General features: G+C 33.5%; 1 protein-coding gene across 1 annotated transcript; it reads right to left on the bottom strand.

Annotated features, from left to right (window-relative positions):
• Nucleotides 1-38: 38 nt before the first annotated feature.
• On the bottom strand, nucleotides 39-27383 carry LOC128238096 (PDF receptor-like). Its single transcript, XM_052953673.1, has 12 exons — nucleotides 27228-27383; nucleotides 13119-13229; nucleotides 12278-12441; nucleotides 9772-9875; nucleotides 8779-8944; nucleotides 7961-8117; nucleotides 6481-6541; nucleotides 5494-5563; nucleotides 4959-5050; nucleotides 4291-4468; nucleotides 2608-2742; nucleotides 39-2133 (listed from the first exon to the last, which is right to left on the bottom strand). The coding sequence occupies exons 1-12, from the start codon at nucleotides 27286-27288 to the stop codon at nucleotides 2035-2037; spliced, it is 1398 nt and encodes a 465-aa protein (XP_052809633.1). The 5' UTR covers nucleotides 27289-27383; the 3' UTR covers nucleotides 39-2034.

Raw genomic sequence — 27383 nt, 5'->3', positions numbered from 1 at the left:
ACAATAGCCGTTTTCACTTTCAAAGTATCCCAGCCACGAATATATCAATTTTTAGACGCCCATTTACCCAATATTATATTGGTTTTAATAAAAAGGTTGCGTGCAGAACACGAATTGTAACTAATTTGATAAAAATAATATAACAAATAAATTCTTGTTGGTTTTTGGCATTCAAAGAATTCACAATGTTTCATTTACGTTCGAACTGAGTTGATGTTTAGATTATAACTTTATGTATGATGCTCTTTCTTTTGTTTATTTACTTACCAGTTAAAAGTAGGTAAATACGTTTCAAACGTCAACAAAACTGTATTTGGTCATATTCAATTTATAAGGTTCATGGAGCTATCAAAAAACTATCTATTTATGGGTGGTCAGTTTCCTTAACAAAATATAATTGTTTATACATGTTCATCAAAAATAACTTGTCACTGGTCACATTGAACAATCGCACACAGTAAACACAGTAAGCTGTTTAAATTCCAGATGTCTATATAATGTAAACTTTATAATGCCCTATTTATTTGACTAAAACAAATGTTATACAAACACTCGCCCTGTGCATACAAAACTTAACACAACCAAGAATAAACGTATACAATATAAAGGTGTTCCGTCATGTTGACGGGATATATATTTTGAATCGAGTTAATTGATAATTAAAACACAACATATACATTTCATCAATACAGCACATTCTTAATTTGTAGCAAAATTGCTTTTTTCTTGATATCATGGGTTGTATTCAATAAGCAACTTAAGCCAATCTTATGTACATACACTATTAACGTCATTTACTGCATACGTCCGCAATATATGTCATCCAATCCGATTAGCTTCATCGTTCTCAGATATAGACAACAATTAAATACCACCCAACGAATCGGCCTTTTATAATAATTTAGAACAAACGTAATGAAGGGTAAGGTGTGAATATGACATGCTAGTAGTACGACGTGGATGTTCATATGGATATGAGCAACCAAGAGTGTATTGATAGTCCTCATAGAATATTAATTGCAGCCACAGCAAAACACCACTATAATCTTTACGTTATATAATTTATTTCGATAATAATGAACAGATGACCGTGGGCTCTGAGTTAGTATTGTGCCGTAACTGAATTAATTGCGCAAAGGTAATTATCCCTTACCGGTACCCTTAGTCACCTATATATATTGTTCAGTTAACTACATATGTGTCTGAAGTTTGAACAAATATAAACACGTAATTTAAATTTATGTATAACATGTAAATGATAAATTAAGTTTTCATCATGTAAATAGAATACTACATTCGCGGGCACTCAATAAGAACTTATCTAATAAATTAAAGCAGTCGCCAAGGCTAGTTTTGATCAATTTAATCAGTTCAGTATTGAATGACCGACCGCTCATGTGATATCTTCCATGTTCCATGGAAACTTAATCCACTACTCCAATAAATGCCCTATGTTCCTTCACAACTATTTATTCACTTCAATCAACCCAATATGATCCATAAGATACGATTCTCATGTCTCACGTCTGTGCTTACACATATCCCATAACTGTATTTGTCTTCCGAATTGTGCCTTTTAAAAAATCCAATTTTCGGCCAATACGGAGCAGAATTGTCGGTCTAGCCATTTAAAACACCTTTAAAACGTTTCAAATCTAAATTGAATCTGTTTACCAATGTTCATCAAGAAGCAAAATGCAATTTTACATTGCTTGTACATTGCATTTTGAGACAAGTTTCAAATACACATACATATCTACTATTTTAAAGAGTTCTTGGCTTTCTAGTAAAAACTATTATGCTTTAACACGATACCATCTCCTAAAATGTTGAACATTTAGATCCATAACATAGTGGCATTGAATACTCGTATGAAGACAATCCACATATGTTTTGAAAGCGCCTTCTCAATTTTGTTCCATTTGACAACAACTAACATGAAAGTAATCATATCAATTTTGGCCTTTCCATTTCTTCGAAACGAAATGTTCTATTTGTCTGACAGCGTTATACTATTGTCTTTCACCATTGAGGTTACACTCCGGATTCTTGCCTCGCCATGATGTCTCTTAACAATGGTACACCATGACCATTTAACGAAGAAGCATTAGACGTTGTGCTTTGTGCACGATTCTGAAATATAACATTATTTGATATGAATGCACTATTTCTTACATCACGAGAGTATTTAGAATATTTATTAGTAATATCAATGCTAATGATATGGTAAAATGTGCTATCAAAATAGCATACCAAATCATTGTGGGTCAAAATGTTAACTTTTGCTTTAATATTAATTTAAATTTTAACAATGCCACTGATATGATTTACCAACGAAAGCCTAGGTCTACAAATATGAAAGACACTTATTTTACAACATCAAAAATGCACCACACATGCAAATATAAGCTGTATTCAGAGGTACCTCAGTGAAAATCAAAACATAAAACAATGCACAACTTAAGTTAATATAAAAAAGCAACACCGACAAGTTTAATACTAATCAAAACTGTGGTTAATTGAATTAAAAACAAATTAACAAAACCCAAGTGTTTAAAAGGTTAACAAAACAATATTTGATTGGCTATTCTGCTAACAAAACAGTACCTGATTGGCTGAATGAGGTACCTCGGTAAGGGAGGTAAATACAGAAAATGATCTGCTCAGGCGCCTAAAGCTAGAATTATGCACCATTCGACGCTGCCTAAATCGATCCCAGCGCTTTTTCAGCGTGATTTGAACCTACGAAACACAGACAAATGGAAACAAGTTAAACATGGCATGCCATAGTAGCACACAAACGGATAATCACTGAAGCGAATGAACATACGTTATGTAATTCTGACAGGTTTGTGATCAGTGTACTTCGCAGGGATGATATTGTAATGACGATTCGTGTTCTTATGTGTCCTTTATAACTTTAGATTTTTATTTTTGTGACATAGTTACGAAATAGATCGTATTCGGGAAATGGTCATGTCCAAGTAATTTCGTATTTGAACTAAAAATATATGAATTGAATAGTTTATGTCTTCTGATTGGATAACCAAACGTGAAAGTATACAACCGCGGACGTTTAGGACGTCAGACAATAGAATCCCTCAATGTAAGCAACATAAAGCACACGCAACCACATACCTCACAGAATACCACATACGAACACAAATCTACAGCGGCACATATGACTCAACACTGATCCCTTACAGAGTCTGTCGCCTGTGCTAACAATGCAGTGTTAATTCTCGGCGGGGGATACACACGGACGGACGTTCGTGAGTTTTCCAAATTTGAGCTGGGTGCCGTCATGCAAAAGTGACGTCTGAATGTTTCTTGAACCTTGTAGTAAGACATAATAAATAAATTGTAGGAGTACAGGCACGAACATCAGTTAAGTTAACTGGCTGCGGCATGCATATTTTACATCAGACCAAGCTTCCAAACAGTTGTTCATGTCCAGAGTAGGTGACTTCAGAAGGCCTATTTAGCAATTAAAAGGATTGCAACCATTTTTATGAAGTACAAGCTTTACACTGTTACAAAAAGGGGATGCTCAAATAAGAGTATTGAGGTAAAGTGGTATAGGTGTGCTTCTCATATAATAGCATGTGTTCGAGTCCCACTAGGGATATAGTGTCTTGACACCAAGACCAATATTTACACATGAACAGATTCGAGCTTGATTCATATCAGCTCTCACCGGTCTTCACTTTCGAGCGTAATGAAGCTCAAACACAATCCAAAACTGAGAATAGCAGTTACATGATTAAAAATGTTCATGTTCCGAGGTCAAGGGTATGTAATCCGAACATTTCAGAATGTCAACCCAAACACAAAGGGACAAGAGTTTTGCCCATTACCAAAATATCATGAAACCACTGTTTTATAATACTTGATTAAGAGTTAATCTCAACAAAAAGGAATAACCTGTTTTATACGTTGTTCAATTTATTTGAACAAAATATGAAAAACAATATAAAATGTTTTTATGCTGTTTACAAAAGAAAATATTCCCATAACGCTATAGAGCGAGAGAGGTGAACTGTTGACCGGAGAATGGTTCAATCGAAGACAAATTGATATCCATGTAAAGGAGCAAAACATATCAGATCTGTATTTATATATCGAATCATGTAATAATTTAAATTGTACCATAGCACAAGATTTCGCCGTATGCTATTTTAATAGTCAATAAAACATATTCAATAATCCCGAAGGACCAAACAATCAATCAAAAAATACACTGCGAAATTTCAAGTGAAAATTTAAGTTAAGGTAGACCTTCTATCTCACCTCGCCGTTCAAGAAGCAGTAAAGAAGTGAGATGATGAACCCTTGGAAAGTAGTGAGGAAATGTGATGTGAATGACCAGATAGCGAACTTCACCGGTTCCTTGTCAGGCTCGATCATTACGAGGAAATTTGTAATACCCAGTAATGGTAGAAGGAACAAGGCGGCTTTGATCGCTTTCCTGAAGAAAAAATGATCCCATGTATTGGTAGATGGAACAATTTGGCTTATATCACTTTCCTGACGAAAAGAGACAATTTGAATGCATTTAAACAGACAGGACTGCAGTGCCTTATTCACAACGCATCATTTTTCAAACTACAACTTAGTATTAATATCCACACTTTCGACAAAGATAATATTCCATTTACTTTTTAATAAAATTTAAATCGATATATCAAATATACAACTATCTTGCTGATTTTCATGTTATAGGTGTATACCTATTGATAATGTTCTTTCAGATCAACGCAAAAAATAGTAATACTCCACTTAAAATACGTTTCTTTATGAATACTAACTGATTCACACCGAAGTAGCCTTGATGAAATTGCATATTTGGTATTTTTGAACTATAACAGTGCATACTTGCATATAAAAAGGTATTAGTTTATAAATGGGCAAGTCAGTAGAATCATCATCGTTGAGAATAAAGAAAGCAGATGCATTACCTGACTTTTATATATTGAGCCTCGTTTGTGTGGCTGTTTTGCAGTTTTAAAACCAGGACTCGTATGATGTTCAATAGAAACAGTAGGTTGATCTGCAAATAGGAAATTACATAATTATTCATACACTGATAGACAAGGCAATTTAATTAAAACTTTAAATGCCAAAGATGATATGATTAGTGTTGCCAAGATTGATTAATCGTGTGTCCATCGATCATCAATTCATAATCTAAAGCTCACATTGATACTGAACATTGGGGTTCCTCGTGATAAAGATAGGTTTCTGATGATATCATCATATCATCGTTGCTCAACACAAATATGATATTTGGTAAATACTGAATATACATAACAGCAATGCATGTTTGATAACTAGAATAAATGTTATAAAATTACACGCTACAAAAATAGATGATGGCATTCTTAATGTATACGCCGACAGGAGGGTGTCAACCTTCCTCTAGGAGAAGAGTTTTTAAGAAATATATTAAGACAGGATAAGGAAGTAAAATTGCTTGGCGCCTTTTACACCCACCGCTATAATTAGTATCCTCGGAACTTCTATAATCCAAATTGTAGGGAGAAAATAATACGCATACCAGCATCTGTAAACAAGAAAGAGAAAAAACATTTATTATATATCTGGCAAAAATATATGTAACGAAAGATTTCTGTCGATTGTAACCGACTACGTAATTCGGACTGTCATGCAAATATATTGTTATCCTCTTACTATAAGTGTTATGACTGACTGAAATTATGTGGTCCAACAGATTGATGTTATTTTGTCTAAATACTAGTAATGACCATGCGTGTTCTGTTTCAACCCACTTAATAATGGCTGGATCAGTTAAATGAAAATACCCTATATTAAGACCACACTGCTTAACACTTTCCTCGTATTAAGCTTAAAGGGTCATTAGTTTTATATGACGTATAAAACATCATTTTATTATTCAATAATCTGATAATTATATTATTTTTTGCATATAAACATGTATATGTACATTTTAGCAACCAAGCATGCCAATAACTGATTCCAAACAGCGTTCCACCTGATACTGCTAATGCAGAAAGTACTACAATCAAAGCTGTCAAAAACCTAAATATTATAATATGAGAACTTCGAATACCTGGTGGCCGCATGATTTGGTAAAAGTCTTACTTGCTGGGAAATATAATGTAAAAATGAAACAAAATAATATAAAAAAGTTTTTCTGACTTTGAATAACTTTAAAACAGGTAAAGACATGTCTTATTTCAGTTGACATCAAGACCAAAATGCTCTTGACGTATCGAAGGGTTAGGGTTATCTATTTTACATATAAATGATCAGCAGGCATTACTCTTTCCAATGATACCAACATCATGTGGGGTCACCAGGTTTTAGAATTTAACATAGAGTCAGATCATGATCAGAGAAATTGCTTATTTGTGAAAAGGATTCCTAAATGGCTAAAGACAGAAAACACAACATCAAAACAGCAAAAATAGTCGAAAATGAAACAAGTCGTACACTTACTTTCTTTTATAAGTGAACGCCAGCGTTATACACCATGCCACCGTTACTGGGATTGGAAGGCCTGAAAAATATAATCAAAATGTCGTCTAAAATAATTAACATACTTTTGTTTTATTTTTCCTAACAAATTGTTGTTGAGGAATGTGTATATATTTAATTTTACAATAAACAGTGGGTGTTAAAAAAAACGTGTGTTGATATGATGCGTGAAGAATGTAAGTTCAGTGTTCTTCGTTTTTTGGAAAAAAATAACCAAAATACGATGCAAATATCCAAATACTTACATGAAATATAATTATCTAATATATTAACAAGTAACATATTATCTCGTGGCATGAAAAATCATTACTAATACGTATATTAGGACCTGCCATCTACGATACTTACAAACCCCTTTACCAGAGCACGCAATGTTGCGTGCGCAATTAGAGGCGTATGGAGTTTGCTGTCTAATTGCATCATTAGATGCTTACATCATTAGATGCAAGTAAATTACATATACTCTCGGGGATCTACGGCGTATATGTCGATTTGTAAAACAAACTGAGCATCTTAGCGAGATATGATATGGAAAAAAATGTCTATTAACTATTAACGTCTGGCTAATAAGCTTCTTATTTTGGATTGGCGGGCAAAATATACGTCGACAGTCCACATATTGTAAAGACGTAATTTGTGGTTTCATAACTATTACAATCAGTCTTTAGGTACTGACAACTGATAATAACAATCAGTTTACATAGCAAGGCAGATATATTGCAATACCACAACAAATTTCTTTCATCAAATATCATTTTTGTAATGAGTTGAACTTTTATAGATCATTTGTAACAACCAGAGCAATGAATATCCCAAAAAGAAACCACGTCTTGAATGGTATATGCATATATAAAAAACTGATTGTTTATAACAACAATGTATTAACATTATTCCTAAATGAAGTTTTGCTTTGAATGTTGAATACTTTTATATATAATGCAATGTAACCTGGCTTTAATACTCTTTTAATACACGTTTTATATGTTTAGTAGTTTATATGTATGATTGTAATAGTTATGAAACCACAAATTACGTCTTTACATTTGCATGAATACTTTTATATATAATGCAATGTAACCTGGCTTTAATACTCTTTTAATACACGTTTTATATGTTTAGTAGTTTATGGAAATGAACAATGTATACCTGCGTACTGAATGTACGAACTTAAGGTACGACAAACGAAGTTAAAGAAACTGCATCACTAAACACAGCAAATTGCATTAAATTCCACTGTATCTTCGAATAACTATATTTATGCTAAAAGCTACAGAAACATGCTCAGTAGCAAAAAGTTTAAACATAAACCCGGTTTAGTGGCAATGGGCAAACGCAAAATTTATAGCTATCAACTTAAATTTAAACATATGTTGCTGTATAGCTAATATAGGTCAACAATGAATACATGACAGAAAGAAGTGAAACGAAACGTGACACATACCCCAACCCATTGCATAAAAGACGACGTAGTTTGGTTTCTTGGAGAAGACTGAGACAGCTATCTGGTTGTGGAGATACATGCCTTCAATCAACATCCACATGAAAGAGACAGTCTTCGTGTATTCTACTAGTGAGTATAGGATCTCACAGAGCACCGGCTGAAATAGTGATAAAACTTTACATGCTCTCCATCGACATACACGTAGTGGAGTCGGTATTGTATTCACTCGGGGAGTAGAGTATCAGCTTCAGTATTGCAGTTTCAAAATGGTAACAATGAAGACAGGCACGATGTGGTCTACAAAATATAACAGAATCTTGCCTTATTACCGACTTGATTTGGAACAATACATTTTTCTAACAGCTTCATTAAAGCTTTATATATGTATTTTATAGTCGTACAAAACAGTCGAACACAACCAATGCCCGCCATTTTATATAAAGGTACGAAAAGGCGTCTGCCTTAGTCTTTACCTATCGACAAAGCTACTAGTTACACGTAGAAAAGAGTTTGTGGCGAGTAATAACATCCTGGGTGCGAGATGTTTCGGAATGACCAAATTCTTCCATATAACTGCAGTTCATCGATAGGACTTGTAAAGTCAATGATGTAATGAAAACTACAGAGAAAAGGTCAGAAATCCCATTCAAATAGTAACCCTGATTACCAAACGATACTAAACGAGTGAACATTCCAACAGTCATCAATAAATGCAGTATCAAAATTAAAACCCTTTCAACACCCGACTAAACAATAGAATGTATAATGTATATATTATTTTCCTGAAGGTTTGCACAATAATTAGTTAACGACCATACCGTGTCATAAATCGCTCCACTCGAGCCACTAGATGTGCCGCCAATCTCGCCTCCCTGCATGCGAGCTACGAACTGGTCCACGTACACGATGAGACGTATGAAGACCTGAACAATGATGGACAGAAAAAGATTTCGATGTATCCGAGTTCGATGACATCTTAGGCTCCTGAAATAGAGATGTAGGTGTCTCAATAATGTGCGATGATTCTAACGGCAAATGCCTTTTAACTAAAGTTCTGGATCAAAAGTAATAATTTGGAATGGTAACATTCAAATTTTAATATTGAAGAACAGGTGAGCATCGAAAATATTCAAGAACGTGTCTGCTGGTTACTTTTATTAATTGGGTACATGTTTGTACTCAAAACCTTAAGAACTTAATGGTTTATGTGATGTACTTAAATTTAACAATATCTAATAAATCATCAATCATTAACACATACAGTGTATCATTATGATAATCATTCATCAAAAAACCTCATTTTGTAATAGACAATTCTAATAGAAATGATATTCATCATTCGCGATAGAAATCTGAATTATTTCATGTATCGCTATTATATAAATATCAGATCCCATGGAGGTTGATGGAATGTAAGTTTAACCCGAGAAAGATAATGTCAACCGAGGCGTTAACATTATGTACAATGACCCATCATGGCATCTTATATATATTTGTACATCGCACAAATATTGTTATCACTCGTTAAGACTGCGAAACGCTTAGCGTCTACTAACACTTTAAAAAAGTCAATTGCCCTCACGCGCTTAGGAAAGCAAGAAATCTTTTTTTGGACTTCACGCGAGGGTAGACATAACGGGACAACTAATTATCACTATAGGTATTTTATAGAGGTATGGTCACGTGAGGTTAAATAAAATAAATTACTAGTCTGTTATGATGTATGTTTAATACATAGTTGAATGTAGTAGCATCATGAATATAGGTGAAAGTAAAAACTGTCATAACGATCTGCATGTTTGCACACTTACCTAAAGTAGCAAAATATGAATAATGAAATAAGGGATGAAACAAGAGACAGCCATAATCCGACGACTTCCATCGTCCTTGTAGCATTTAAAACGTCTTTCATCATCTGAAAATGAAGAAGAGTCTTTTGTTAAAAAAACAATTCGTTATGGTAATGTTTTATATGTGTGGATTATACCACAGCATAAAAGTCCTTATAGAACATCCTTAATCATCTGAAAAAAGATAAAAGGTCCTATTGAATTTATAGATATATATATACATAGTCCTTGTAGCATCAAGAACGCCCTTCAGCGTCTGTATAAGACGGATTGCTATATATTTGAAATAATACAATGAAAACCATAGGGACAAGCCGAGAAGTCGAACGTTCAAAAGCAAACCCTGTTTTAAGGCAAAGACAAGAGGTCAAACGACAAAGAACCAGATGCATAAACACCACATACACAAATACAAACACCACAGACAGACCAGAATCATTAAGATAAATAAACCGATGAATGATGGGATTAGAATCAAAAGAATGAGCCCATACATTAATGATTTTGTTTTAGACTTATGGATTGCATCACAGGATTAAACTCTACGGCATATTTAAGAGTTGTGTTGCTTTGGCCGCTGATAAAAAACAACGGACCGCAAACGTCAATAATATATGGTGTGTAAGGGACTTATTCAAATCCATATTACACACATTTCCAGGAATTTAATACGAATCTCGGTTAATAAGTCTGCTTTATGATTTACCTTTCAGACACGGTCATAAGAGGAGTCTTAAATAACGAGAAATTCTAACAGAAAGATGAGCTTATTAAAAGATTTCCGTTCACAGGAAGAGTAATGAAGGCCCTAAATTGTCTTAAATTTGAAATGGAAACAGTTCTCAAGATCCATGTAACATAATTCCTACAGTATCTACTATAGAGGAAGCTTTCAACTGAGTTGAATGAGTATTCAGAATATAATTTAAAATTGAATAATAATCCTCATATACCGTCTCCCTGAAATTTATATAATACTTAGAATAAATGTCTTTAGGTAATGTCTAACCCAGCAAATTACTGGGCATTACTTTAGTCAAACAGTTCTTGACGAATGTTTCAATTTGTTGTGCGCATTCGAGGATTACAAAGAGCTTTTGACACAGTGAATAGAGATGCATTATGGGTTAAATTCATTAAATCAGGTATCAGCTGTAAAATGATCATTATGATTCAGTGTATATATTGCAACATCTTATCCTGTATAAAGAAAGCTAGATATAATATATATTTTCAAAGGTTTGCTGTTAGAGTCGGTCTGAAACAGGAGTTGCCATAATCTTACCTTTTTAATATTATTTTTTAAATATTGATTTCAACTCACTCTGTAATAAAGACCATGAACTTCCATATATGTGATTGAATTTGCTGATGGTATTTCGCTTTTAAACACTGATGCAGTCTGCAAGCACAGATTAACTCCATGTATCATTATTCTATCCAATGGGGTGTGAAAATATATGTTAACAAGTTTGTATATTTGAAAAGAAAAAGAAACAGACTAGAAGCGATTTGTTCCATATCCATATAAATAATGCGATTATCGGAACCTGTAGATATTGTTTCGTACTACGGTATTCATGTACTCAGGCATTATGTGTGGTGCTGTAAAGATGTTCCATGATCAAGCGCCTAGGGTTTATAATAGTCTCCTGTCTTTGTTCGATCGAGTAAAATTAGTTATTAAAACCAAATTATCGTTGTTCAATATTATGATTGTGCCTATTCATGTCTACGGGTCAGACGTTTGAGGAGTTTATAATTTTAAAGCAGGTGATAAACTGCAAAATCGATTTTTAAAGCATTTACTTCTTGTCAAAAACAAACCCTAACAATGCTGTAATGGTGAATTCGGAGAAATTCCATTATCCATCATTTGGAAGGCAAAGGCAATCACATGCAGGTTAAAGATTATGAAAAAAATTGCTTTCCAATGATAATCTCGATCATTGTAATAAAATAAATGGCCTTTGCCGCGCGACTAAGATAAAATCTACAATTAATAATTTAGGATTAAATTTTCTTATTGATAACTTTGATGTAAATGCCGAAAACTTTTCGATGTTAAAAGTTTTACTCCAAGACCAGTCTATCTAAGATTGTCGCGGATCAATATGACTAAATTAGATACTTATTGTTCATTAAAAACACATTTTGGTTACGGAGAATACTTTCATCAATTTGAAAATGATAATATGTCGTTTTTTTATACAGCTGGTGCGAAATGCTGTATGCAATATATATGCAAAAAGCTACAGAAACATGCTCAGTAGCAAAAAGTTTAAACATAAACCCGGAATTTTAAAAAAGCTGAAACAATTATTGTTCGTAACCTTTAAAAATTTAACAAACACCAAACTCAACAGATGTTTGTAGTGCACACTAATGTCTCAAATATAGACTCCAAACTTTAGTTAATATCATGAGCCCTCATATTTAGGAGGTAAGATTCAACGGGCACACATACCTGTTTTTGAGCGGGTGATTTGTTGAGAAAAAACTTTTTGTAGAGGTCGAGTGTTTCAGGCGTGTAACAGTTTGTGTAGTTCGTGTATCCCCGGGGCAAGCTGTAGTCACCCGGGAACTTGCCCTCCCATCGTCCCTCCGGCCCGCATGTCCGATAACCAAACTCTGGAAAAGTGGTACTATTATTATCATTTCAAAGGATCCTTTCGAATCAGTTACATCTACGTTCACCTGTATTAGTGTTCAAAATTAGTTTTTGCCAATGGAATGGCATTTTATTCCAAAATCGCCGTTTATTTAATACGTTAAATCAGAATGAAATGTTTATTATGATTTAAATTAGTATAACTGTTTCATCATTTGGAAGTATTGCGCATGCCAAGAGACGTGGATAGATGTAGTTGCCATAATTCTGTGGGGCTCCATAAGCTGTTGCAACTTTGTGTGAAATTTGGTTTGTAGCAAGACACATGTATAGCGATTTATATTCAATCATTGAACGAAAATAATACCTCCAATACACTTTGGGCACCGCCACACTGTTTTGTTTTCAGCTGAAAAGGCTGGTGTTACCATATATGTTCTTTTAATATTTTACAGCAGTACGTTGAAGATTTTTTTTAAGATGATGATAACTTTATACTTGCCAAATATATATATTTTGACGTACACGATTGGACTTCGTATTTAAAGTTTAATAGTAAAATAGATGTATAGGTGATGCCAACGTATTAATGGATAGTTATAACAGATATTCTTTTTAATTCAAAGATTTATTGCTGTGTGTCTGTAAGCACTTTCGAACAAATTGTAAATCACATCTAACACAGCACGCGACTTACTATCCGGATCGAGGCCCGGGAGTGGTGGACATGGAAGGCGAATTGTGACTCCCGCCCGGGCCGCAGGCCAACACAATATCGTGTCCCATGTCGCATTGCAGTAGAGGCCATCTGAAAAGATATAGATAATATAATAGAGACGTATGTGAACGACGGTGCCAGAAAGCCAATCATGCTGATAGTAACCCGCTGCAGGGCTGTATAGACCAAATCAATATCGAATACGATGTCGCAGTTCCATCTTGTTTTTTTTAACTTTACATGTAAAAATCATTTTAGGCTTTGCACCCTTCGACATAGTATTGTTGCAATGGAATAAGACTCTAGTAAACATTAGAACAAGGATTGCATCCAAAAGTTTCATCTTCTTGCGTGGACAAACATTCAGTGCAATAATATACCTCATGTCGCAATTAACACATGTCAACAGTAACATGTGACAGGTGTTATACGTATCAACAGTTACACGTGTCAACTGTGTCTTTCTAAGTGTATTCGGGTTTTTTAACACCGTCTTTGAACATAAGTATCATGATGTATTCGATGTACTTGACATATAAATGTATCATTTATGTGATCGTCTGGCTGCAAACGAAACAATATATTCCAATAGAAACTCCTGTTTTAAAGGGAAACAAATTACCGCCCATTAGGATGGGTTTTCCTTTATCAGCTATTATGTCGTATCACTTAAAAGCATAACCTTTAACTTCACCGGATTTTAAAGCACACGTTTCCACCGACACTCAGATACAAAATGTAAAAGTTTATAAACAAAAGCATTGACAATATATTGGCTACTTTTTTGATGAAATTATTCTTTAAGTGTCCCTTACAGGACGGGTTTAGTATTGTTTGATAACCCAAATTATAATTAACAACCTCTTTTTCCTATTTGTTTTCGTTCAATGTATCTATATCCATACAAATTCATTCAAACAAATACGAATGGTTATGTCTTATCTCGATATTAAAAAATGTCAAAAAATATTCGTGATTTAATTTACCAAGAAGAAAAAATGTGGTAATTGTGAACCATCGCAGATAAACGAACTGCTATAAATTTGATTAAACGTAATTATGCTGCTATATTTAGTAACATTTCACAACATAATTTTTCACTAAAAAGATGAGGACAGAAACAATTATTTGCGTTTAACACAGTGTTTTATTAATCCGTATCATACAGTAGCCTAGTACGGATGCGAATATCTCTTTCCGCTCTCCTGCGTCCTGATACACAACACAAGACCGAAGCCATATTGGAAATGATCTAACATCATCTAATAGAGAAAAATGGTCTATCATTTTTCATCTCAATCAAATGTCACAATTCGAGTGAACCTGTTCGATAACATCCTTAGATAAATATCAACTATCACAAATAAGTACTTCAGATCTGTTCTTGACTGTTTGCATTATATAGGATTGGAAATAGCCAGTATTTGAGCATGGACTACAGTCGGGTAGAGCTCTATTCCATTATTCATTGATAAATGAATAAACTCGTCAATTTAATTTACTGACAATTGTTTGTACCGAATATGTTATGTTTGTAATTATGCTTTCGACGATAAAATTAAATATAAAAAAATACTTTCAGCAATGAACAAGCATGAACCATTTACTTCGTTTATCTTACCCAGAGAAGTCCTGGGTGACTACCAATCATAACTTGTTCTACATAGATGAAGTATATGTGAAGTTCTATAATGAATTTAAAAGACGCCATCTCAACGAGTGAACGACTAAATAACTAAGTATTTGCGTAAACTGACCAAAAAGCTATTTAATAGCTTTAAAATAGATTTTCACAACTGAGAAATATTAACTACGTCATTCAAACTGTTGATATGATGATTCTTTTATCCACATATAGCTTGTGAAAATGTGTCAAGGTTTTCGCGGGTGCGCCATGACAATAATATGGATATGAATCGGCTTCATCTACACGCTGAACAAAAACAAATACATTTAAAAATCTCAACAAAAAGATCATTCAAATATATATTTATCAGTTTAGTAGATATGACCGAATCGTTTTCTAGTTACAGTTGCTAAGGAAAGTTATTTTGTGAGCAAAATCAGTGTCACAATATATATGTTTTTTTAGCTTATTGTTAATATTAACCACTAAAAACAGAAAACTATTATAAATGAATCGTATCAAAATATATTCTCACTAAGCTTAATAATAACTTAACAAACCTGTTCCTGAATCGTTCGTTTGGCTAATTTTAACAGTCTCAACCATAGAAAATAACTTATTTTCACAATCACTTTCCTTTTCGTATTCCCCCGACATCTTTTCCCTGCGTTTATTTCAACTGATATTGGTAACGCATATCTTTTGGAAACAGTAACCTTTATGCATGTTGCTCGCGAAGTCCCATTCTAAATCCAACTAAATCGCATTGTTAAGACATTAAACAAGATCACATTATTTTTAATTTGGCTTTTATGCTTAATTTCCATTTAGTTTTCTTTGCATTATTGTTACTCATGCAATAACATTTTAAAGCTCAAACGTCTACGTAACGAGACCGAACATACTTCTGCCAGGAGGAGGTATGTCAAGACACTGAACACTGTTGGAACAGTATTTCGTGAGTGAAAGCGAGAAGCTTTCCTTTTTGTTCTTTATTTAGTGTCATTTACACCTCTTTTGACTTCATCCGTCGAATTCAAGGCAGAAAATTTCTTATTGCGGAATTGGATAGTTAATGGAGTCCTTTGTTGACAAACAAAAATTGTAAATCGGCACATCGATTTTCTTTTGACTACGGAGGAAGGGAGAATATGCTAGATCATTGTTCACGAACTATTTCTCTTACCGTAGTAATTCGATTTTAGAGCTTCTTTTAGTGAAATGTCACAGTAGTGTCTGAAGGCAAAATGCTAATGGAATATGCATGAAAGCAATGTATAGCCTAGTATTTTGTAGTGGTGTTGCTAAGACAAAGGCCAAACCATCAGTATAATTTTGTATTTCTGCACACCGCGTAGGCATTTTTATTGAAATGCATTGCCAATGACAGCTTTTTAAGTTATTAACAAGCAATGCCCATTTCCGTGAACAGGCTTTTCCATCGACAGATATTTCCATTGACAGGTACTTCCATTATTTGACAAGCATTTCCATAGACAAGCAATCCAAAACTTTATTGACAGCTTCATTCCGTCAATAGAATCGGCAGAAAAAAAAATCCTTTTGAACACATGTCGGCACACACCATAATTATTTCTCACAGCACAAAGCTTCTTTACAACAACAATTATAACTTTACATACAGGAAAACAGATTGAGCTACAGACGTGGTATATCTGATGGCGTGGTCTTCTAGGAACAGTTCAGCCACTTTGCGAAATAACTATCCAATAAATACTAATAACGATGTGAAATTGCCTTACAGCTAACTAGGTTAGACAATGATTTTTTTCCTTACGTTTACTAAGTTACTTAAGGCAATCTCAGAAATAAATACTCGTTTAAGGCTCCCTTGGTGTCTATGTCACATGATAATTGTTCTGACGTAACATTACTATGTAACAGGGGCAAATTAGCCTCCAGAGAAATCGTTATGACTAGATTGTTTACCGGGGGCGAAGAGAACGGTATAACATTCAGCGGGTTGGATAAACAAAAGCGCTTCTTTGAAATATCATAAGAAATGAGTATACGCAACATATTAAAAACATAGTTCGTACAATAAATGACTGGTTATAGATGTTAACTCATGAATCGCCAGTAGCTTCAAGGCCGAAGTTCAGATCGGGCACGAATCATAGTATTTTGACAAGACAGATTTGACGCATGATCATTTTGGTAAAATTTGTATAATTTAAAAGTGATTTTTAAAAAATCATTCGTATCATTTGCGATATCAAACAGCAGACACAAAAAATTGGAAGACAAGTTTGAAGCTCAAATTACACAAAAACCGGACAGAGACCACCATATACCCTGTTTAAATAAGTGCAAAATAATCTTAAGTTTTGTTCGGTTCAAAGGCAGAGGAAGTCTCATGCATATGCCTTCTCCTCAATAAGATTTATTTTGTGTATGAGGTTTGAAGGCATTGCTTCAAAGACGTTTGCTCAGGTATGCTCAGAACAAAACATAAGAACGAAGGTTAACTACATTAGGAATACCAAAGGTAAACTTTTAAAACTTGAACTTAAAAAAAAAACCTTAAAAGTTGTTCCTTGCTAACGTTTATTTGTTATAGAACTGATTTCTACATAAACAGTTTCGAAATTTAAATGTTATTACATTTTGGTAAACAGAGTATTTCCAATAAATGAATCAGTTTTTGATACTGCCTAGAATATTATATTCTAATGTTATATGTCTCCAATACTATTTTCTTAAAAAAACGGGCATATAATACCGTTTCAAATCCTGAATAAAGTTAAAAACCTATAAAGTTAAATACTGTCTTAACTTAAGCATTTATAGTTTGCCTTGTGTGGTTTTAAGTTGGGATATGTTCAATTATCCTGAAATAAATCGACAGTTTTAGAAACATCAATGAACTTCCTTGTTTAACCTTATTAGGAATAGACTTCTACTTTGCTGAATTCTGAAAATTAGTTTACCATTTTTTTGTATTCTGATTTTTATATTTCTAAATGGCATTAAAACTACTTTCCTTAAATGTAGCATCTTTAAGGTAGTTATCCGTTGAAGGTTGTTCTCACTCTGAATGCGTTTCCTAAGCTTTAATGCTGTTTTTGTTTATACGAAATCATTTGGCTTACGGCATGTCGGCGTAGGCGATCGTAGACAGACAGAGTGGTTTAGTGAAGCTATACTTATTTTTCAAACCCTTTTAGTATTCTTGGTGCAAGTGTCGTTTTAGATCATAGTTATAAAAGGAATCACTCAAAAATATCAATGACCAGACAACTCAGCATTTGTAAATGACATAAGAAATGTTAAGTTACCATTTTCGTCTACTGAAATAAGCAGATGTCGCTGAATTCTTATTTTTGAAGTATTTATGTATGTCTCGACGTAAAGTTCCCATAGTTCAATCCTTCTAGAAAGAGGATTACTTTAACATCGACCTCGTACTTGTCTGCTATAATGGGAGCGAGACTTTCTGATTTCGACCCATATTTCACTGACCGTTCTTATGCGGTAATCCCTTTATTTATCGGTAAAGCTATTTTTTATGCGTGTGCTGTCTTTTTGTGGTGTTTATATTTGTGTGTGTATGTCTTGTTTATATGTTTTTGTCTCTAGTTCATTCTCGTTTTGGCTCTTGAATTGCTTCTAAACAGGGTTTAGTTTTGCATTTTCGACTACTAAATGTGTGTTATGCATCACCCTTTTCCGTGCCCCTTTAGGTATCAATAAAAAGAAAACTCAAGAAGGTATTTAAACTTACCATCTCATTCTTACCGTCCGCGGTCATTAAATGTATCAATATATCAGAATGTGATTATATATGCAAATGATGAAGTGGAAACTACTTTACAAAATGTATACCCAAATATCTTGCCAAGTATTAGTAGTGTCCATTTGGTTTTCATTGAAAGTGAACCGTTCTAAAAATTATCATTTCAAAAAGTCACCTATCAGGGATCATTGAAAATATTGTGTTGATTTAATCGTATCATATTCTAGTTTTAGTTGCTTAGGAATCTGATTTTATAAGAAACCCATAAATGTTACCTTAAGAGCATAATCCTTGTCGTAAAAATGTCTTTTTGTAAACATTTACAAACAACAACAAATGTAGGCCTAACGGTAAGGAGTGGTATCATATATATATATTCATTTAAATACTAAGAAAGCTATTCTTAAACCGTTCGATTGGTTGAATACATCAGTCTTAACTGTATAAGATAATTAAATTTTATTTTGAAATAAATTTTATTCATTTTCCCCTGTCGTCAATTATCTAGTATGTTATTTCAACTGGCACTAGTTGCACTAATCTTTATGCGAATTGCCTGTTCCCTTCGTATTCAAAGTATGTAATAGCGTCTCATAGTTTGTATTTGACCATAAAATCTTAAATTGCATACATCTTCTTAACATATACCAGATATTTCAATTAAATGCATAATGTTGGTTCATAAAAACGTGAATGCAAGCGAGGCATTCTATCTGTTTCTATATTTAGTGTCACTTACACAGATTTTTGGTCACGCAAGCAATCATTTTTCCATCTGCTTCGTATTTAAGTGTCACGTTCACAGAAATTTTTCAGTGCCAGGCGAAAGTGTTATTTATATATATATTTCAATATTTAGTATAATTTAAACAGAAACTCGTCAGTACAAGCGAAACTTTTATCGGCATTGACTCAATAAAAAAAATAATGTATAAAACATGTATACCAAAATTATTTAAATCCGTTCATGAGTTATTGTCCGGACTCTATATTTCCGGGGCGCTTACTCCGTAACAAATGTGTAGTTTGTAAATAAAGTCGAACTTGAATTGTATATTATGGTTTTAAAGATATGCACCAAAATTATTTATATTCGTCAACCCGTGCACGTGTTATTGTCCCGGTACCATTTTTTGGCAATTCTAAGTTGAAAAGGGGCCATAACTGCATCAACATTGGTAATCAGCAACAAATTTGAACGTTTATGCTATCAAACTTGTGAACCAAACACTATTTATATCCGTCGACTTTTTCATGAGTTATCGTCTGAAAAAACGACCAACCAAGCGACGAGCTCACTCACCTCTATATACCCTCCAAAACATGTTTTTGTTGGAGATATGAATGCAAAGCGTCAAGTTTCTTTTTACTAAAAACGCAGTAAGAATATCACTGACCATTATCATTAACTGCATCTCTTACTTTAGTAATGAACTGTGCGGGAAACTATAGAAACTGTTATTTATAATGCTAATGGAATGTAAATGCAAATGGTATATAGCTCAGCCCTACAGTGGTTTTGCTGAAACAAACAAAGCATACACACGATGTCATTACGTGCATTTGGTATGTATACACCGTTTTAAAATCAACGAAATCAAACTCGGCAATTTTCCATAAAAAACAACCTCAGATGTATGCTGGTACATTAGTAAAAGTTGTGCGTTTAATAAAGATAATAACAACACTATAAATTGATTGTAGTGTTTTAATGTGTAATTTGTAATACTTGGCAAAATGACCATTTTTTTTTTAATTCCTGTTGTTGAATTATCCGTTGTAAGATATATTGATGTTAACTAGCATATATTGCTCTTTGTAAAGCATTATTATAGCCTATAAAATTGTAGCACTCCATTCCTTAAACAACTCCATTAATGATGACGATTTTAAAATGCTAATGTATTTTTTGTCTCGTGAAAGTGAAGATTACCGGAATCGAACCCAACGCAAGAGGGGCAAACCATGAAGCAAAAACATCTGCCTGAGTTTATGATGCAAAAAGAAGGAAAATACAAACACTGATATGCATCACCATTGAGTTTCAACGAGCAGTAGGGCTAAATCTTCCCCTCCCAATCATAATAAAGACTCATATCATTAGGATAATGACCTATTTGACACAGGGTTAATTGATTTACATAATTATTACTATCAGCTTACAATAAGCATAATGTTATATCAGTTGCAAACAATATTGAAAAGTATTTTGCCTTATACTACATACATAAATTTGTCACTGTTATTATATATAACTGTTTGATATTTGTATTTTGGGTCGGAGGCCTTGTACTACAATAAATATTATGTAATGTTATGTATGAAATGTTATGCAATAACATTTCAATTATTCCATATTTTGTTAATACAAAAACCATCACAATAGTTCTGATTCTAAATTCGACCGCATTTAACTTATGGATAAAACGAGCATACAATACTTATTCCGCCGGCGTTGATCATAGAAAAGAGATTTAGCTAGTATCTTGGTTTATCTGATGGCATGGTCTTCTGAGAGCAGTTACGCCACTTTGCAAACGAAATGAATCTCATAAACTCCAATAATGACGAGGACTCGTACATAAAGCTTACAATGTTTCACAATTTATTACCTTTCCTAACATGTATTCAATTTCTTAAGACAACTTACCAATAAATGCAAGTTTAAGGCTCCCCTGTTTTAATTTCACATCATTATCTCTGTAACAGACTCATAGTAGTCCCCAGAGTTAAGTGTGTTACCAGAAGACGTATGTCGAGGAGAGGAGTTTGTCAGGGACGCTTTTTGTATGCATCATACAACAGGTTAAATAATCAAATAATTTCGTGATTTATTATAATGTTTTCAACTTTGGCACACACTTATAAATAATCCTCGCCCAAGTGTCTCGTTTTTTATCATGTTTTATGATCGTATAAAGGGAGTTATGGCTCACAATTTACATCAAATACTAAGAGATGAAATAATATAATGAAAGAACCAGACAGTATTTCATTACTATTAACATAATACACTGAATTAAAGTGTAAATAGGTTTACACTTGATGCAAAACATGTTTTTTTTTATTATATTTTAACAGAAAAAAAAAATATAGTAGCGATATATTGACTTTTTATGGAACGGGGGAATTTTTGTGGTCATGTAGCTATTAACTGAAAACCTCATTTATTATCGGTAATATTTTTAAACTGTACAAAAATGATAAAACTTAGTTTGTTTTGGTTATTAAAGTCAAATGAGTAAATAATTAAACATTTAAACGTTTAAAAATGCATCAAACAAGTGTTACTGTGATTGTAACCCTTTAACAGTGTACTCAGTTGTGTAGGAAATTGAGAATCTTCCAGAAACTGGGGCCTTGATATCATTAATAAATTATATTTTCTTGCATATAATAAAAATTTCATCACGAATTATATTTACTTGCAAGCATAGAAATCGCTTGTTGTATTTTAAAGTAAGATTTGAGAAACAATTTAGGGCAAAAAGGGTATTCTAAAATAAATTCAGCTTCCGTTCAACCGTAATTAGTAGGAACTAGATGTTCACTTCTATGAATTCTGAAAATTGATATATCACGTTTTTTTAATTCGGTTAATTGTGTTTTTCCGAAGCACAAAAAATACATCCTAAAATAGCCCCTGTATTAAGATTTAATTCATTTACGATTTCTCGTTCTGTTAAATTTTCTTTCAAATACTTTGTAAGATTTAGTGTTTACTCTTCAAAATTATTTATCTTACACAACATAAATCAGTCAGCGTAGGTGAACAAATATGGAAATACCTGTTATATAAGTATATACAGTCGAAAACCGTTGGCTCGATATCGCTTGGCTCGATTTCCGCGTTGGTTCGATCTTGGTTCGATGTTGAGGACTGATTCTTTTTACTTCTTTTATGTAAGAATTCCCGCTTGGCTCGATATTCACAAAGACTGGAAGTACTTTGGCCGGTCCCTGGGGTATCGAGCCAACGGTTTCCGACTGTATGATATATCAGGGGCGTAGCTAGCCCTCTATACATGTGGATTCACAACAGTGCTAGGGGGTTCGGGGCATACCCCCTCGGATTTTTTTGAAAACAATGGTGCTTTCTGTGCATTCTGAGATGCTTTATTTAGTCCTGGAAAATGGACAGTTTTAGTATCATGTAGTCAAGTACGCATACTGCAACTTTGATTGATTTCTTTTGTCAGAGTCATGTGGATTCAGCCGCGTACTCGCCTCTAGACAGCTACGCGCAAATATATATAAGTATTCATTCAAATCCAAGCCGTCTAAGTGCTAATGTAAGTAAAATGCATTTTCAGATCAAAGTTATAAAACAAATAACATTAAAATGAATCTGATATATAACAAAAAAATTATAAAGCCCATCATTAATTAATGTCAATATCAATTAGAATGTGTTAAGTTACAAGCTTTGTGCAGTGAATCTCTTCGAATGTTCATTACCATTTTCTGTATTCGATGTATATTTTCCACAACCCAATCAAACTCTGAAGATACATATGATAACTTTCTGGTTACCTTAATAAAGAATTTGTGATATAATGACAGGGAGTTGTCCTGACTTTTTATTATGTACAATGTTTTTGGGAACCCAGTAGTCCTATACTCTACAGAAGATACTTTATGGGAAAAAAAGGGTAGCGAGACTTCATTATGGATGCATATTCCTATTCAACCGTTTCTTCTAGCCATGATCGTATTGACTGAGGTGTGTGTCAGGGGTCCAACCTTACGCTTGGATTTTATATTTTAAATCATTTATGAGTACTAGGCTTTGCAGGTCAATTTGTCCATTAATTGAGTAGACTTGGTACCGAGGATGCAATGAAGGAAAATGAACTTGATTTTTAAGTAGCACTAAAAATAAAAATAAAACCAAGACGGTATTTAATTTACCCTTTCCTTTTTTGCCGCGCTGACTAACATATCAATAAATCGGATTGTGTCGTTTTTATATTGTAATAGAGACTTTGATGTGTTCAAACATATCTGTATCAAACAAAAATATTATAGGGTACTTTATAATGATTCTCCCATATACATAATGCCCCTTTCTGGGAATGAAGTGGCTCGAAGCTTATGTACATCACCATATCAGCTGTTCAAAAATTTATAATGTTTTTCTTTGGTTTACATCGACCTGAAGAGAACCACGGTTTCTATATTACACTAATTACTAGTAATTACATAGTCATTTTCCATTTTATAGACTTGATTAGTTAGGGGTATTTTTCGCCAATTATAATTTTTAGAACACCCTGTAAAACCCTTATTTAACAGTTCCATTTTGATCGTTTTTTTATATGAAGCTTCAACATAGGAAAATTGAGCAATTTATTAGCAATATTGAAATTGCACCAGGATGCGCCACATTACTTCCAGAGGGGGATTATCGATTTTTACCACTCGACAAGATGCAAAATATTTCTCGTAAAATACTCATTTGTACAGAGCAATATGCTTTGATCAGTTTAATAGAAAATAGAAAAAAATATATTATGTTGTCAATCTTGAGCATTTTTTTAGATTTTTTGAATAATAACAATTCTCTAAATGGGCGTATCATTGGCACAGCACCTGACCAGTAACCCAGATTTACCCAAGTTAAAGTCATTTTTCAATATGTTTGCGTGAGTTCGAGAGCGTATGTATACATTAGATTAACAGTTCTTCACTATCTTAAATTAATTTGAACCGCAGAGATAATCTCAATCATTGAAATAGTATTTTGGAGGATTTACTAAAAAACAAACAAGGTTACTTTCCAAGATGTTCCGGTTTGGTGTGATAAAAGAGTTTAATCAGTATTTTTCATCTACAAAATATGGAGCAAGGAATATTTGTAAAACTATATGATTACATATAAGAAAACTTAAGCAAAGCTTGGAAGGTGACCTTTCAAATGTAAAGTAGTTACAAAAACATGATTAACCAAGATTTGTGAGAAATTTAAAACGAATATGATTCAAATTTCCTTACTAAATATTTTCTAATAATATTATTCATTCAACCAACACGTTTAAATTGGTAGACATCTCGTTTATTGTCTGTTACACCGCGACCATTTTACCTCCATACAAGCTCATAGATTGTATAAGTCTGATTGATAGGCTGTTCCGTTACTATCCGTTTTAAAGCATTATTCTATACAGTCAAAAATCCCTCATTCGAACTCTGTTTACTCAATGTTTCGGTGATATCAATTTTTTTTCGAATATTTTGGATTTAGTCAGATATGTTTTGTATTTCAGTTATATCAGATGTTCGTTATCTATAAGTATTTCCCGAGGTACCAACCATTTGGACTCAGCGAGTTTGGACTGTATATGAAACTAACAAATCAATACCAAAAACAGACATACCTGCATAACTATCATTGAATAAAGAATAATTCACAACCTCGACCGAAGAAAATACCATCGTCTTACAGTCGCTTTCCTTATCGTATTCCTCCGTCATTGTTCCTATTGTACGTCCAACCTTAGTTTTGCTACACAACTTTTAAGCTCTAAACTGTAAGTCGTTTTAACCATTTAACGCCATATTTCACATCATTGTCAGAGGAATGACACTTATCAAAATTGCTTCAATCTCGACTCAGAAAACTATCACCGTCAGGAAGTGAATTAAAGATCGGTCGAAATAGCTTTCATGAGAATGTAAAAATCAGCGAGGATGTGTGTCATCCCAGACGCAGGGCAATACTGAAAAAAGACGAAACATTTGGTTGACAAAACAAAGCAACCGGCTCTGTCACATCGTATCACCCCAAGGAATAATTGGATTCAAGAACAGTTAGTGTTAGTTATTGACGTCCTTGAGAAGGGCTAATGGAACGAATGTGTCTAATCCAGGAAAACATCGACATTTCTCATTCATTAATCGCCTACATAAAAATTAATGTACTTTGAAATTTGAGAATTTTATAAGATTTTATTTTAATTTTAGCTCAAGTAATTTGGTTTAGTTAATACATTTGCCTCGTTAACCGTTTTTTACCAACTGCAACAGTTAAACTCTGTGTTTTCAACATTGCATTGCTCTTAACTTTGCTAATGAGGAAATAAAGGGACTCGCTCACCGATTTTATGTTGGAAACAGATTAACAAAAAAAGTTGAAATTGAATTATTGAATCTGCTTTTATGAACAAAGACCAAAATGTATCTGGCAGCAGCTCATTTAAATAGAATTGAGAGGATCCAAAGCTTAAAATTATTCCATTTTAAATCGCGTCTAAATACCGCTATAAGGCAAACTAGAGCAACTAGTTTTAGATTTTTCAATAATTATTAACCAAAGCGCTCGTTTGAACATTTGTGGATGTTTTGTCATTGTGACATCCATTTTGTTCCCAATTTAAACGAAAGCAATATTTTCGAAATTTGACTAAATAAATCATTTACAAGTCATTTCAGCATATTTATGTTGTTTACACTAACCCAACCGACCCTATTTACTTCTCCGACCCTACATATAATTTTCCCGTAGTGTGGAAAGTTTCCGTAACTTCCGCAAAGTAAAGTGCCTTTTTTAAGTCGACATTTGACCACTTATATTTTAAAATGTTCTACAATAGTGATATAAAATGGCGAATAGTACTGCGTTTTGATCCAGGAGGTTGTATACGACTCGAGTGGACTTTTCGTATTCAGTTTGATTTTATGAGGCGCTAGCCGAGGGAAATTAACATCTGAAAACATCCAGGAGAGTCGAATATGATACTCGGATCAAAACGCAGTAGTAATTACATTTGTATTGTATACATTACTGGTTTATATCACTAAAATGAATACAAACTATCGTTTTTGCGATTTGTATTGCATTTCGATAAATGACAGCAAATTATAAACCCTGATAAAGGTCGGTTTGGTACAGAATCGGATTCTTATTGATTTTGATCAAACAATAAACAATTTTCAAAAAATAATAAAAAAAAACTATTATGCAAAGCATAAACGCATTATTTTTGAAAAGATTAATGTCTAAACGTTTGGGCGTTTCCCTTTTGTAAGTAAATAAAAACAATTGAATGGTCACCTTTTATGTTTAAATACACACATTTTAAGCATAATAAATATAGCTTTGGCAGTTATAGTAGTAAAGCATAAAAGTGAACAATATGCATTTAACCTAAACAAATAGACAGAATTGCGAAGGAAGCTGTTAAGCTAATATTTATATGTCTCGATCCTGTCATCTTTGAAGCGGCTTATTCTGGTGTGAAGCATGGGTGTGTAAACTTATTTATACTCGCGCTCGGGCCTTGCCCATTCGGCGAGTGCTCCGTTAAGATTGTTAGTCATTTTAGGTTTTTGGAGCATAGTGCACAGACAGAATGTAACCCTGGTTAGAGCTACCCTGTTCTTTAACGTGCACCAGTGCATAGCACTGTCACCCGGGACCTCCATTTAACGTCCCTCCCGGAAGATGATTAGTATTTTTAGTGATGCGACGGGGAATCGAACCTGCGACTCCTGGATTGATAGTCAAGTGTGTTACCACTAGACCACGGATCCGCCACAGGTGTGAAGAATTGTTGACTTGACCGTCTATATAAATATACAATTAATTGTATTGAACATTTATAATTTACAGCATCCATTTCAAGAAAACATTGAACCCCCTTATGTTAAGATCTAAGTCTTAAAAATTCGTGCAATATCTAATTTCGATGCAATTACCGCCTACCTGTTGTGTTATACGTATATTCCAAAGGACAATATTCGTTGTGTTCCTGTTCCTTTTCCATTATTTATAATTTACAGCATCCATTTCAAGAAAACATTGAACACTTTTATGTTAAGATCGAAGTCTTAAAGATTCCCATATTTTAACAGCCTTCAT

Source organism: Mya arenaria, chromosome 1 (genome assembly GCF_026914265.1).
Source record: "Mya arenaria isolate MELC-2E11 chromosome 1, ASM2691426v1".
NCBI classification, from domain to species: domain Eukaryota; kingdom Metazoa; phylum Mollusca; class Bivalvia; order Myida; family Myidae; genus Mya; species Mya arenaria.
The sequence above is the reverse complement of the archived record's forward strand: the minus strand, read 5'-3'. Positions and strand labels throughout refer to the sequence as shown.